General features: G+C 40.2%; 1 protein-coding gene across 1 annotated transcript in view; it reads right to left on the bottom strand.

The window, feature by feature from the left end:
- LOC118366639 (titin-like) overlaps positions 1-14,046 on the bottom strand; it is a 180,290-nt gene extending 166,244 nt beyond the window's left edge. The window contains exons 1-11 of the mRNA XM_052493512.1: positions 13,837-14,046; positions 10,942-11,045; positions 10,307-10,510; positions 7,427-7,714; positions 6,917-7,014; positions 5,047-5,267; positions 4,420-4,756; positions 1,077-1,142; positions 693-951; positions 481-562; positions 4-234 (exon numbers count right to left, since the gene is read on the bottom strand). Of these exons, the coding sequence (XP_052349472.1) occupies positions 4-234; positions 481-562; positions 693-951; positions 1,077-1,142; positions 4,420-4,756; positions 5,047-5,267; positions 6,917-7,014; positions 7,427-7,714; positions 10,307-10,510; positions 10,942-11,032 (1,877 nt within the window). The 5' untranslated portion in view covers positions 11,033-11,045; positions 13,837-14,046. The remainder of the gene's footprint in view (positions 1-3; positions 235-480; positions 563-692; positions 952-1,076; positions 1,143-4,419; positions 4,757-5,046; positions 5,268-6,916; positions 7,015-7,426; positions 7,715-10,306; positions 10,511-10,941; positions 11,046-13,836) is intronic.
- Between the last annotated feature and the right edge of the window lie 2,044 nt (positions 14,047-16,090).

Genomic DNA, 16,090 nt, shown 5'->3' with positions numbered 1-16,090 from the left:
TACCTGTATCCTGTAGTAAGGGGCACTCCACTCTTCTTCCAGAACATGTGTGGCTTGGGGCTGCCTCCGATCTGGCACTCAAAGACAACACGTCCGCCCTCCACCAACTTCTGTACAGTTGGGCTCTTGACAAAGAAGGGAGCGACGGCATCTGCAGTATCCACTGGTGAACCTGCGGTGGCAATGGCAGAGCTCACCTCCGACATGGTCTCCTCCTTTGCTTGAATAGTAAAACTGTTTGAAGGGCATTAGAAATATACATCAATTAGGGTAAATGTAATATCAAACAACTCCAATTTTTTCATCCACATTCGCAAAACTCAGTCAGGGAAGATTCAGCATGACTTGCTGGCGAATGGTTTCATAATGTCTGATAAGTGTCATAGAATCATTATGTTACCTTGTCAATAAATGGCATGACTCATAACTGTACATGTCAAGAGATTCCAAATGTAGTGGTATAAAATAGTTAGCACTCACAGTTTCTCTTGAGTAGTAAGGTCAAATACAGTGACAGTGCCTTGTTGTGTCATCTCTTCCCGGGTCTCAATCTCCTCGGTTACTAGAAGGAAGAAATGTGTACAAGTATTAGCACATTCATAAACCAATAAATCATTCGGCAGTACAGTATTACACCTCAACAGTACGTAGTTTTGTAGACAGAAATGTTCAAAACTAAACTGTCTGTTTACCTTTGACAAGCAGGTAACAGGATGTGCTGATAGTTCCAGCATTGCTAGTAGCAGTGCAAGTGAAGCGACCGCTGTCTTCTGCGAAGGCCTCGCGGATGACCAGACGGGCACATTTACTCTCATAAGTGATCTGGAAGTCAATGGAGCTTTCAATTCTGTAGTCCTCCCTGAACCACATGATGCCAGGGGTAGGTTGACCAGAGATCTGGCATTCCAGAGTCACAGACTCACCCTCAGTCACAGTCAGGTTCTTTAAGCCCTGAAAACAAAATACAATAGTTTTACTGACATGTTGACATTTAGAAAAAGATGGATGGAAAGGACGCCTGAATAGACAACAATAACTTATATGACCTGACATACATCCACAAGAGAAATACTTACAGCTACAAGAGTAGGTGGCACAACTGGCTCTTCTGCTGGGGCTGGAACTGCTGCAGTCTCAACGATCTATGGAAAATGCATATAGGTCACAAAGAGGGGCATACAGTACAGTTTCTGAACTTGACTTTAGGAGTAGTGAAAGATGAATAAAATGGAAGCAAGATAAGAGTGAATCCTGAAAAGACAAAGACGGGTTGTGACACAGGCTGGGAACAGATATGAAGAAGGGAAGAAGAAAAGAGGAAGAGGATAGCAAGGTGGGCTTTCTTTGTGATGCAGATGGGTGCTGAAACAAAGATAACGTGGCGAGGCTTCGGCGTTATGGTGAAGAGAAGGTGTGCTAATACCACTCAGTGAGGTGAGACTCCACACAATGTTATTTTAGAGGGCACAACACTCTGGACTACAAACCTTTGTTTCCAAATCCTTATACATTTGCTCCGTTTCCCCTGTAAACGTAGCGCCTATCTGAGTCTGTAACTGAGTGTCGAAATGAGTCTTATATCTCTCGGAGAGATCCTTAAACGGAGACTTGGTTGGCGCTGGCATCACGTCCACAACCTTACGGTGGAGACTAGGAGATGGAGGCTTGACTGGCTTGATGATCTTTTGAGCAGCATGTGCAGAGGTAGAGGATAACTCTTTCTGCAGTGTGGCAATAGCAGAACCTGCTATCGAAACCTGACCAACCCAAGGAGAATAGCATTATCATCACGAATCAGAAAAACCTATTATGATATTGTCTGCTTTGTTTAGAAATATTAAGGCTGTGACTCAAAAATATAATGGAATGGATGACGATGTATACGGATTAAGTGAGCATTAGTTTTTAGGAAATACTTGCTAAGCTAAATAGTTGATTTCTAAGAGTGATTTTTTTATGGTATGTCCAGAGAGGCCAGCAATGTGATTGATTATTGATTATTACTTTAGCAATTTAACTGAGGCATTAAAACGTGTGTCCCACTGCTTGCCTGACATGTCCTATGCTTACCTCATAGCTATGGTCAGGTTTAGGAACAGTAACTTTTGAAACTGTGAAATGTGGAATTGGGGATGGTGCGAGGGCAGTTTCCATGTGGGCGGTAGTAGTTTCTCTACTTCTTTGTATCTAAAGTAACCAACAAAGTGTGATAGAGTAAGGAAAGGTCAACTCAATGCAGAACTTCTGAGAAACCTATCAGAGAAAATGCAGCATCTTTTTATATTTAAAAAGATAGCAAACCTGGGTAACATGAATACTCTGCTCATCAGATGTTGTTTGAATTGATGGTGGTGGTATTATTGGTATTTGCACCATTGGCACAGTTGCAGCCTCAGTTTTCACTGTGACTTGTTGCTCAGTGGTAGCCATCATCATCTGCTGTTTTAAATCAGATTGTATGGTTTCCTCTTCAGCATGACCCCCCTCAGCATGCAAAGGCTTCCGAACACGTGCTAGGTCGACAGCAGCAACCACTGTAGCCTTTGCCTCTGCTTTTTTCCCACCCTCAACCTTTGAGACAACAAGCAATCAATGTCATATATACAGCACATAGATATCATACATAGCATCCATGGCAGCAGTCACTATGACAGCAATCAGATTCACATTACGATGACAAACAGGAAAAACACACCCGTGGATACAAAACAAGTTTAGTGTGCATTACCTGGTAATAACATGTCATCATTAATGCATGGAATCATGTTAGTTTCGTTGAATTGGTTGTGCAATAGTGAAAATGAACATGCAGTTGACTAATTGAAATACCAAGAATATTTGCTCAATCGACTTGGGAACTAATTTTCCTCTTAAATCGTAGTGATGGAGAAAAAAGTCAATACAGTTACAATATTATTTTTTGATTTGTAAAAAAAAATATATATATATATGTATCATTTTATTATCATATATATTTTTTTGCTAGGTAGCATTAGCTAGCGCTAGTCGGCTAGCGGCATCCTATAGCTTTTTCTCCATGTTCTTTTTAAATAGTGAGCCAATATGTTTATCAGCACTTTTACTTCCATTAATGATCTAAACTCATTTTCTCATGCTTCTCGTCTCTGCAGCAGACATATAGAGAGCAATATGTTTGGAATATCAAATCGCAATGAAATCAAAGTGTCGAATCGCATACATTTAGAATAGTGAGAATCGCAATACATATCGTATCGGCACCTAAATATAGTGATAATATCATGTAGAAAATGGGACCTGTGTAGTGATTTCAACTTAAATAGTGCTTACATACAGTATAGGTGAGGTGAGTGATTTGGGAAAGTGCTCAGAGTAGTAAACAAAACATTAAGCGCCATCTTTAAGCTACCTGCTCCTTGGTTGTCATCATACATGTAACAGTAGAGATTCCAATCTCTCTGTTCTGTACCACAGTGTCATCAGTGTGTGTCTCTATAGCTGGTTCAACAGCTATAGACTCTGGCATGATCTATATGATAAACATAGCCATGGGAAGGAGAGTAATATATTCGGTGAATAAATAATGAGAATATGAATAACACATATCGACACTATGGGGGGGCTCAACAACGTCCGTGGGAATGTGAAAAATAAACCATAGGGAATGTGACAAAATCACAGATGGTTGTGAGGTCGAATATGTGGGTACGCTGAAATGACAACAATTTAAAATGGAAAATGGTCTATTTTTACCAGGGATAATATTGTTAAGCGTGAGGGGGGTCTACAAGAGTGGGAGTGTGATGACAGAAAAAAGGGAAATAAATAAATAATGGAAGTGAAGGGAAGGACGACAGGGTTTGCACTTCATTAAATAATGAACTACCTGTTCCCTTGTTGTGGACATTAACACAGCAGTAGAGGTGCTAGAGGTGCTCTGTGTCTCTGCACTGGCTGTCACCACCGGCACCGGCTCTGGTGTAAAACCAGCAGACTTGCGGCTGCGAGCCTGGTCCACAGCTGCTACCACAGTAGCTACAGCAATGCTTTTATCGTCCACCTCATGCTGCACCTCCTAGCATACATTAGTAGTGTTAACTTAGGATCCAATCAGAAGTTTTATTGATAATAGCTTCAAAGGTCATTATCATATTATTGATAAGAGATGCAATCTTAAATAGCTTTCATGCCTTTCTAAATTCAGGCAACCTATCCTAATGAGCCATGTTAGATCCCAAAATACATCCAGGTAGTCAAACGTTCATTGGACAGAATATTCAAACTCATTTAGGCCTCAAAAAGAGAGCGAATCAGCAAATCAAATAAGTTCACAATCTTAAAACCCTTACCACCTCATGGACATTCAGTGATCAGCCACAAGATGGCTCTGCCACAGAAAGAGTTGAGAGAGTGGCCCCTAAGAAATAAGAATTTCCTTACCTCTCTCACAGCGACACCAGATACAGCGGATCCAGCCGTTTGCAATCCATAAGAGCCCTCCCAGCGCTGCTCCATGTGAACCTGGGTGGCAGACATGGAGGCCTGGGCATGGGTGGCAGACATGGAGGCCTGGGCATGGGTGGCAGACATGGAGGCCTGGGCATGGGTGGCACTGGAAGTCATGCTGCTGGAATAGCTGCTGGACCCTTCAACAAAGTCTCCCTGCTTCCATGGTGGGAGGACATCAGGACCATGGGCTACCTGTTTGCGTGTGGTCAGTGGAGATTTGACTGGTCTGATTGGGGACACAGACAGTCTAGAAGTGGGGGATACTGACCTGCGTTAAACAAAGAGAGAGAAAATATCAATGTAAAAAATGTTCATGATTTGTATATTACCTGGTACCAAATGGTGTTTTGTAGTGTAAATAGACAAGTAATTAATATGTTTATTGTTTTACCAGGTCACTTCTAGGGAGCCTAAATACCTGGTCATTTCTGTATTATAAAATAACATGGTCTTATTCCCTATGGAGATTGAGGTGAACTATCTGTCTGTATTATATGTGTGGAATATTGTTGAACTCTCTACACTTCCTTAATGTAAGATTGAAATTTAAAAAAGTACCTAACAGGGGCCGGAGTGGGCGCCTTGACATGCCTCACAGGTGATGGTGACTGATGACGTCCCCCTGCAACTCTGGCTGCAAGAGATGATGGTGTTGGGGACTTGGAGGTTGAGGTTGGCTTAGGGGGCACACGTGGTGGGGTCTTGTGTGCTAGATGGCTCACTCCACCACCTTCAACATGCATTTGCATGGATGAGGATTCAAAATGAGCCTCCATACTCTGAAAATAAAACAACAACATTAAAGGTTAGTGTTTTACTGAAATAAAAGTGGATTTATCTGACTGATAGCTTCAATAGACAGACAGATACAATTTCCAATTGCCAAAATAAAGGAAACACCAACAGAAAGTGTCTTAATAGGGCGCTGGGCCATGATGAGCCAGAACAGCTTCAATGCACCTTGGCATAGATTCTAGAAGTGTCTGGAACTCTTTTGGAGGGACGCAACTCCATTCTTCCACGTGAAATTCCATCATTTGGTCCTTTGTTGATGGTGGTAGAAAACGCTCAAGTGGAGCTCCAAAATCTCCCATAAGTGTTCAGTTGGGTTGAGATCTGGTCACTGAGACGGTCATGGCAAATGTTTTACAAAGCTTTCATGCTTATCAAACCATTCAGTGACCACTCATACCCTGTGGATGGGGGCATTGTCATCCTATGGGGGGCATAGCCATGGTAGCTAAAATAATGGCCTGCCCAGCATTTTTACACATGACCCTGACGGGATGTTAATTTCCTAATTAACTCAGGACCCACAGCTGTGTGGAAGCACCTGCTTTCAATATACTTTGTATCCCTAATTTAGTCCAGTAATTCCATTATTTTGGCAGTTACCAGATAGATAGATAGATAGATAGATAGATAGATAGATAGATAGATAGATAGATAGATAGATAGATAGATAGATAGATAGATAGATAGATGCATTTCTGCTTTGGTTGGAGATGTAACACGTTGCTGTGTTGTGTGTGGAGCTCTACAGTTAAGGGTATGCCAGGGAATCGTCAGATCTGGGACCAGGCCTTAACTTGTCTCATAACTGAAGTCCAATAAGATGGTCGGTGGAAAGGGAACCAGTACAGGCGCATGTACAGCGCTTGCAAAACGCCTACCAACCACCCTTTCCTTTAGAGTATTCATATAGAGAAACATTGTTAGATGTATGATTGAATTGTATATATGTTCTATGCTCAAATTAACGGCGCTGCCCAGAATGTTGGCTACGAGAGCATCAACAAAGTACTGTTAGATTTTGTCTATCGGAGCTCTCGCTCCTCTGCACTAATCTCTTGGAGTGTCCGGCACGCACTGTGTCTTGGGAGGGAAAGCTGGAGTGACGTTCCAGCTCTCAGTGCACTGCTTCCATTTTGGTGAGTCAATTCTTCACTAGGTGTTTTTGTAGTGATATGATTTTGTGCATATTCAAATGTTTAAATACTCTTGGTTTGTAGTGTTTTGGGGGGGGGGAATTTGCTTGCTTCCTCCTCTTTTTCACATCCCCATCTTCCCTGCAGGTGCCCGTGGTGGGGCGGGGACGACATGTTGGGAGCGGACTCCAGCTCCCCGGGGATGCAGTGCAGAGACTGTCAGCTGGTCGGCTAGGTAGGATTGAGTATCTTGCATATTAAACAATGTCATACATTTCCTAACCCTTGTGAAACTATTTAAATGCTGTAATAAAATTGCCTTTTTGCTTTTTCTGAGACTGCCTTATCTAGTGATCTGTGCAGGGAACATTCTAGGCCAGGCTTTAAGGTTGTGGTCCTTCCCCTCATTAAACAGAAGGTGTTGTAGTCGAGTCTACTTAGTGACCTTATAGGGTTAGGTTATCACAAGTAATTTTAGATCATATTTAATGTATATTTACCCTTGTCTCAACTCTGGTCTGGCGACTCTGAGAGGAGGACCTCTGAGAGGAAGATGAAATTACGGTTTTAGTCTTCTTGGCAGGCACAGCTTCTTCACCTGGACAGAAACAAATATAAAGATGCATTTCTCACCAAATTATTGAACATGATGACAAGTTGTGAATTCAAAACTGTTGTTCAAATTCAGTTCAGGCAACATGTCAATATAGAATTCACTGGGCCTATAACAGTTTCCATTCAAAAAATATTTTAAAAAATATTTAAAAAAATAACAGTTTCCATTCAGTTTTAATGTATTGAGACAGACTGGCTCATTGAAGGCTAGGTCACCGCTAGGCTAGATAAATGCTATTTTCTGTCCACAAAACATTAAGGAAATGCTCGATAAATAATTGAAACAGGAATTCTTGTAACTTCACTTTTATGAAAGCCTAACTGTGAGAAGGCTGTTACAATGTTGGATTCCAAACGCCCAAAACACCATTCTAATCACAAATCAACTTTCTCACCTTGAACCAGCAGTTCAGCAGTGGAGGTAGCCCGTCCGCTGCTGTTTGAAGCATTTACAGAGTAAGTTCCAGAATCCTCTGGGAAGGCTTCGGCAATCAACAAACTGTAAAGGTCTCCTTCTTGAACAATCTGAAAGTCAGCGGAGCTCTGTATCTCGGCTCCCTCTCTGTAGAACTTTACCACAGGTGTAGGGATTCCTGTCACACGAACATCCAGTCTCACTTGGCTTCTTTGTCTCACGGTCAAACTCTGAAGTCTCTGAATAAAGTTGGGCGGCGCAGTCTCCACTGTAATAATAAATGGAAATGGAAAAATACATTTGATGGCAAAAAATAAATCAAAGGAAAATCGGTGGAAGTGAACTCAACTTGAGCAGCACTGAGATCCATTGGCTTGGGGAGATCGGGGGCAAACGTAAGTATTTTTTCATTCGGTCTATCCAGAGACCTTTTTAAATATGAAACTTAATCTATCTACTCTTATCTATCTAAACTTACATCTATCTATTCATATACCATGAATAGGTCTTTACAGAAGATCTTTGGATCGTTATATAAATTTGAATCCAAATGGTCTGATGGTTACATTTGCCCCAATGCCCGGGGTCAATTGAAGCACTAGACATTTTTACTTTAAACGTGTTTACAAATACATTTGCTTTGTGTCAAATATTATGTGTCTAATAGGCTAATTGTTTATAACGCAATCCATGTTTAGCATGGATAAGAGATTGCAAGTTCTGGCAGCCTGGTCTCAAAGACTAGACGCAACATAGTAAAAGTAGTTCTGTGACTCTCATATAGTATATAGTACAATTTGTTACATTTGGTATAGTTTCAAAAGACAGAAGTTATTTAAACCTAAAACTGAACAACGGATGGGCGTATAACGTGGACGTCAAGCAACCCAGAGGTTGCGTGTCCAAATCACATCAAGGACACCTTTAGAATTTTAGCAACTTTGAAACTATACATACACATTTTTAGCTACTTAGCAACATTTAGCATGTTAGGTAACCCTTCCTCTAAGAGGTTAATAACCTCTTGGTGTTCGGGGGCAGTATTTTCATTTTTGGAAAAAAAAACGTTCCCGTTTTAAACGGGACATTTTGTCAGGAAAAGATGCTTCCAAAACTGTAAAGATATTGTCTGTGAGTATAACAGAACTGATGTTGCAGGCGGAAGCCTGAGAAAAATCCAATCCGGAAGTGCCCCAGGTTTTGAAAGCGCTGCGTTCCAATGACTCCCTATTCAGCTGTGAATGTACCATCAACGAGCTTACGCTTTCTACGTATTCCCCAAGGTGTCTACAGCATTGTGACGTAGTTTTACGCATTTCTGTTGAGGAATATCCGTAGGCAGCCACATTGCGTAAGTGGTCATATGGTGGCTCCGAGAGAGATTCTCGTGTAAAATACAGAGGTAGCCATTACTCCAATCGGTCAGAGTGAAAAATGAATTGTCCCGGCTGATATATTATCGAATAGATATTAATAGATATTAAAAACACCTTGAGGATGGATTCTAAACAACGTTTGCCATGTTTCTGTCGATATTATGGAGCTAATTTTGAATATTTTTCGGCGTTGTGGTGACTGCAATTTCCGGGCGATTTCTCAGCCAAACGTGAAGAACAAACGGAGCTATTTCGCCTACAAAAATAATATTTTGGTAAAAAAGGAACTTTGGCTGTCAACCTGGGAGTCTCGTGAGTGAAAACATCCGAAGTTCATCAAAGGTAAACAATTTAATTTGATTGCTTTTCTGATTTCCGTGACAAGTTTGCCTGCTGCTAGCAAGGTATAATGCTATGCTAGGCTATGATAAACTTACACAAATGCTTGTCTAGCGTTGGCTGTAAAGCATATTTTGAAAATCTGAGATGACAGGGTGATTATCAAAAGGCTAAGCTGTGTTCCAATATATTTCACTTGTGATTTTCATGAATATGAATATTTTCTAGGAACATTTATGTCCGTTGCGTTATGCTAATTCGTGTCAGATGATGATAACGGTCCCGATCACGGGCTGGGCGTCACTACAGGTTAACCCCTAAGCTTAACCCTAACCTTAACCCCTAGCCTAGTTAACGTTAGTCAGAATAAATAGGAATTTGTAACATATCATACAAATTGTAATTCGTAACATATACGAAGTGGATGATGGACATCCACAAATTAATACATACCATACGTAACATATCATACTAATTTGAGTGTCTCAGATTCACATTTCCTATGTTACATCTACCCCTGAGTCCAGGCTGGTTCTGGAGGGCAAGATGAGGAGAAATTGATTTAAATTGGGTGCCACTTTGATCGCACAACTCAAGAAGTTAACTTGAGGGTGTAGTTTAGTCACTAGGAATAGTTACAGTACATTGATCATGATTGTGCTCGCTAGCAGGTAAATCTGAAGAACAACTTTATCCAATGTTATATGTAATCCGTAAACTGAAAAAAATCACACACAAACAAGCATAGCTCCATTTAGAAACAGAGCTCCAAAACCTGTCCATCTTAGGTACAAACAGCAGTTTCCTAATTCAATATTCTTATTATTGGATGTGTAAAATGTAAACACCGCAGCAGCTATCACTCTCATCACTGAAATGAAGTGCTGTTAATTGAGCAAGTCAGCAAAGACAGAAGTAGCTATTAATGAAGGGGCATGCGGCCTACAGTACTTGTGGTCAGTCACTTCAATGGGAGAGGCTGCTTCTAGAACTTTATTAATGAATACTATGTTATCTATGTTATCTATGATGACTCTTTAGTATGATGCAGGACACTGTGTAAAACTGCAAGCCAAAGCATTGGCTAGCTAGAACAACCTCAAACAATGCAAACACCACTGTTTTATCAACTCTGGTTCTCTCACCTGTAACAAGAAGTTCAGCGGTGCTAGTGGCTTGTCCAGCACCATTGGTGGCTCTGACAGAAAATCTTCCACTGTGTGCGGCTGTCACAGCAGGGATCATCAGAACAGCGCGGCCATCGCTGAACGAGATCTGTGCGCCGGGCAGAGCGGCAGCGGAAAGAACCTGGCCATCACGGAACCAGCTCACCTCAGGAACTGGAGAACCTTTAGATCAAGTCAATGTTCTAGTCAGCACAGCAGAGCTGGTGATGATGGTGATGAATTTGGTGATGATTTTAAACTCATAGCAAGCAGTTACAATTCAGAGCAAAGTTGAGAAAAGGCCAGCAATATCACATAGGGCAGGCTTCCCAGACACAGAATAAGCCTAGATCCAGAACTAAAAAGCATTTTAAATGGAGATTATCCATTACAAAAGCTTTTTACTCTAGGATTCGGCTTAATCTGTGTCTGGGAAACCAACCTATAATTGGGTACTTATTACTTGTGTAATCACTTCATAAAATGTTGCTGCGCAAAGGCTTTATATCTGTATGGGGTTTTACATCAATGATTCAACATATTTATATCTATGTTTGGACAGTCAGCTCTATCTATGAGGTACAGTTTAAAAGGAACATAAAATATCTCCTTACCACTAACTTGTGCTTCAAACGTTGCAGCACTACCCTCTAGTGCCACAACGCTTTGCAGCGGCTGTGTAAATGTTGGCGCCTGTGTAGACATTGTGGACGGCACCCTAAGAGACACAACAGAGCAGAACATCACCAAACCTCTCATACACCATACATCTTTGATTTGATCTTTTACAGTAGTTGTATGGTAAAATCCCTAAACAAAGCATACCCACACATTTAAACTCTGAGTTTATTTTAGCCACAGAGGGCAGGTTTCCCAGACACTGACAACGCCTATTCCAGAACTAAAAAGCATTGCACAATGGAGATTCTCCATTGAATGGGCCTTTCATTCTAGGACCAGGCTCAATTGCTGGCTGGGAAACTCACACTGCTTGTGTCACATCACCAAACCAATGAAAAAGAATCTACCTTTCTTTTACATCTTTTACAATAGTTTTATGGCACAAATCATATTCTACATTTAAACTCTATTTTTATCCTTTGAGAGTCTTATGTCACTTGTGTCACATCACCTAACCAATGAAGATGATTTTTTTATTTGACATATTTTACATCTGCAGAAAAAATACATACATCAAATGAACACAGAGCCTATTTTTTGCCAGTGAGAGTCTAATGACGTGTCATATCCAGCACCTGGCTTACTGCGTCCTGTCACTTGAGCTATCAGAGGCTCCATGGGGTCTGGGTGTTAAGCCAAACACCAGGGCCACAGCTCCCTGTGACAGCTCACAGACAAGACAGTAACAACTGGGGTAGGCCATCATTGTAAATAAGAATTTGTTCTTAACTGGCTTGCGTAGTTAAATAAAGGTCCAATAAAATTACACATTTAAAAACAAGTATTCCTGTAAGTACAGTGTAACAAGTACTGTAATTACTCAATGTTACACTGTAAGTACACTGTACTTAGGGTAAGGTAAATGTTACCAAAGGTAACTAATACATGTGTATTAGTGCTTCTACACCTGCATTGCTTGCTGTTTGGGGATTTAGGTTGGGTTTCTGTACAGCACTTTGAGATATCAGCTGATGTACGAAGGGCTATATAAATACATTTGATTTGATTTGATGTGTAATAGATGCTTTATAACTCCAACTGACCAGGACATATCCATTGACGTCCCTTGATGTTTAAGTCTAAAAATGTCAGCCATTAGGCCTACAGTTACACTAGGGCTGCTAAACAAAACATATCCCTTGACTGGGCGTATGTTAAAGTCCTAAAATGTCTGCCGTTGCCATTACAGTTACAGATACAACACAATCCATGAATTCATCTTTAAACAATGGCTGGATAAGCTATCAACATGAGGTTTTGTAATCAAGTATTAATAAACCAGTCATGAATTTATAAAGGTGATGTGTCTTATCCAACTATTTCCATTGTTCAAAACACTGTAAGGTTAAAGCTTTACATTTGTAGAACTTGTTTAGGCCTATAGAGAGAACAGCTTAAACTCAGTAGGCCTGTACTTTCAATCCAGTACAGGCCTAGAATCCAGAATTATACTGACATACATTATTCAACCAAACATATGAGCCATTAAGCACTATTGTATCACATTACCTTAAATCCTTAGATACATACGCACATTGAATATACACTGACTGTACATTACATTAGGAACACCTTCCTAATATTGAGATGCACCTCTTTTGCCCTTAGAACAATCTCAATTCAAAGGGGCATGGACTCTACAAGGTGTCGAAAGGTCCATGTAGACTTCATGTAGACTCCAATGCTTCCCAGAGTTGTGTCAAGTTGGATGTCCTTTGGGGGGTGGACCATTCTTGATACACATGGGAAACTGTTGAGCGTGAAAAACTCAGCAGCAATGCAGTTCTTGAAACACTCAAACCGGTGCGCCTGGCACCAACTACCATACCTCGTTCAAAGGCCCTTAAATCTTTTGTCTTGCCCATTCACCTTCTGAATGGCACACATGCACACTCCATGTCTCAATTGTCTCAAGGCTTAAAAATCCTTCTTTAACTCCTTTATATACACTGATTGAAGTGGATTTAACAAGTGACATCAATAAGGGCTCATAGCGTTCACCTGGATTCACCTGGTCAGTCTTTGTTATGGAAAGAGCAAGTGTTCCTAATGTAGATTCCTTAGGCCTTAATGAAACACAAAATCACACCTTCCATTGAATGGAACATATATGAAGCTAGCAGATAACAATTGTTCTTAAGCATCTGAATATATATTACTCCAGAAAGTACAACTTTGAAATACTTGACCTCTAGAAATCTCCATAGTCTTTTTTGTGATCTCAATGGCAGGACAAATCATTAAACAATGGCCACAGTATATACTGTTCAGAAAGTATACATTGGCTCAACAATTAACTAAGACATTGCCATATCAATCAATTATAGCCTTCATCACATCGATAGTTTTCATATTGTATGAAAACTATCCAAAACTGTTAACATCAGATGAGACATGTAACAGAAATGTCAGACTCTAAAAATACTCTGTACCAGGCTTGACTGACAGTCACCATGTGGCACATAACTGGAGGTGCAACTGATAGCCCTGCTGCCGATTTCCTTAAAAAGACATTGCGACCCAGCTGGGACACCACTCTAATGCTATCAGGGGCTATTCTGGGAGCTTCTCTAATCATTGTACCATATATAAATAACCTTGAAAATGATAAGCATTAGCTCTAAATTATTTAAATATTTAAAATGAAACGTTCTTAACGTGAAATGATTCCCATAATATATTTTGAGACACTTGACCCCAATTAGGTGGAAATCACCAGTTGTTACCTGTTATTCTTTGGGAATTATTATATACAGATAATAACACAATATTAATTGACAAACACTGCATTGGAACAGGTCAAAGTTTAATTAACTAAAGTTACTTACTTGTATCCACAAGAGTGCCTAGATTTGATGGGGCGAAGCCCAGAAGTTGTATTTCTTCAGAAACAATCTCCTTATCCAGAAATGTCAGAAAATCCAATGTGAGAACAGTTTAGCCTCAAAGAAACCCAAAAACAAAACCACACAGTGTAGCTGTGTAGTTTTGCTCTTTTTCCTATGCAATCCCTACACCCGAGGCAAGGCTGGGAATGCTCCAACTGCTCAGAAGTGACAATATGGTTGTGTTACTTTTTATACCCCTGGGCAAATCCCCATCATCAGTGCATCTGCTCTCCTCATTGGTCTGCCACCCAGAGGGGATGATGGGAGATTGGAATCCATTTTATGCAAGCCCAAACCTGTCACTCACTTTACTTAACATTGTCCAGTCTCTGTTGTCAATGTTTGCGTTCATCAGACTTACTTTTAACACAAAATATAGCTTTGAATGACTTTCCTTTTGAATAAGAACAATCATTCATATCCCCAAATGCTACCACTATGTCCATTTCTGTTCTAAAATGTAAAAGTACTTACTGAAATTAATTTATTGACCAAATGGAAAGTGAGGCTGTGCCTGTCACTCAAGTCTTGGGCTACCCCCATCACATCAGTAGCTTGACTGGAACAAATTATGCCATCAGAGGTACAGGGGAAGTGTTTACATATGGCTGCTAAATACTTGTGGCATCTATGTTAGTATGTGTAAGTTTACCTGTCTTCATATACAAAGTCTGCATCATAGTCTGTACCTATAAAATATTTCCCAGTCTGTATCTAATGATTTCTCATTGTCATATATTCTCTGACACAAAAACATGCTCACTCACAGATTATTCTTCAAAACATAAAGACTGAAATAGACAGCACTCCAATAACACATTCAGATATGTTTTGGACAATACATTAGAACGGTATTAATAAAAAAGTATTTCATGCCAGTCTTTCAAACTCCAATTAATACATTGTCTTTATTTAAGTCACCAGACTCCATATTTTCCCTCCTGACCATCTTACATTTTTATCTTGTTAAACTTGTTGAGGATGAATGAAGTGTTTTCCCATCTGTATTTTCAGTGTGTTGATCATGACGACTGCCAGGGCTTTGAGACACTTTGACTCGGCCCTGCCAGGGGAACACAGACAACAGAAGTTGAGAAGTCACATTTCTTAAAATATTAAAATCACCCGTCCCAAATTCACATTTGTGGACAGTTATGTACTCAGGTTAAAGAAAAAATGAACTTTTCTTATTTCAAACATGTAGAGGATTTTAAAAAATGTAAGGGTTTACCTGCAACTACCATTGATTACCACTTTTGTAGAACACCAGACTTCACCTTTCATTCTTAGCAACACACACATACTTCCCAGAATCTGGCACAACAACACTCCTTTTTAGCAGAACGTGAGTGTTACTTTGCCTTTAAATCGGACATTGTAGGGTAATAAAGCTATTTTCATCTGTTCAAGAAAAACCCTCTTTGGATTAGCTGTCGGTAGGCTAAATACACCCCGCAAACATGTAGGGACAGTTTCCCAGACACCGACTAAGCGTAGTCCTGGACTTGTGTGCTTATGTGTTTTACAACTCAAATATTATCAGGTCCAACAGGAATATGAGCAATGACTTTTATGTGTAATGTCGACTTCTGTTTTGAAACATGCCTGTATGTCCTGACCTTTTTTTGTGTGGAAAATTGTGTTACTTGGTATTCACATAACGTTCTTTAAAACGGTCATGTAAAGTTCAATAATGTAATTTTACAAGCCTGTTCTTCCGTTTTTAAATTGTCTGATGTATGTATGTTGTACGTTTGTGTATAATGTTTTCAAGTTTAATTGTTCACCTGCCCGCCTTCGCCACAAGCTACAACCACACTATCTTTTAACCACATGACACGGGGAGCAGGCTTTCCGAGATGACACACTCCAGGAAGAGATCTCTTCCCACCAGGATACCCTTATGTTCTGGCTTTGACAAGAACTGATGAGTAGATCCACAGGCTGGGAATACCAGCTTACACTATGTACTGTATATATGACATTGTTAGGCTGGGGAGACCAGGTTTAACTATTTACCGTATGTATGGCATTGTTAGGTTGGGGAGACCAGGTTTAACTATTTACTGTATGTATGACATTGTTAGGCTGGGGAGACCAGGTTTAACTATTTACTGTATGTATGACATTGTTTGATTAGGTCAAGTAGGTCCAGCAGGATATATTCTTCAAATTAGATGAGCTTGTGCTTTGT

This window comes from Oncorhynchus keta, chromosome 34 (assembly GCF_023373465.1).
Source record: "Oncorhynchus keta strain PuntledgeMale-10-30-2019 chromosome 34, Oket_V2, whole genome shotgun sequence".
In the NCBI taxonomy this organism is placed as follows: Eukaryota; Metazoa; Chordata; class Actinopteri; order Salmoniformes; family Salmonidae; genus Oncorhynchus; species Oncorhynchus keta.
Note: the sequence above shows the minus strand (reverse complement) of the source record. Positions and strands in the feature narration are given on the sequence as shown.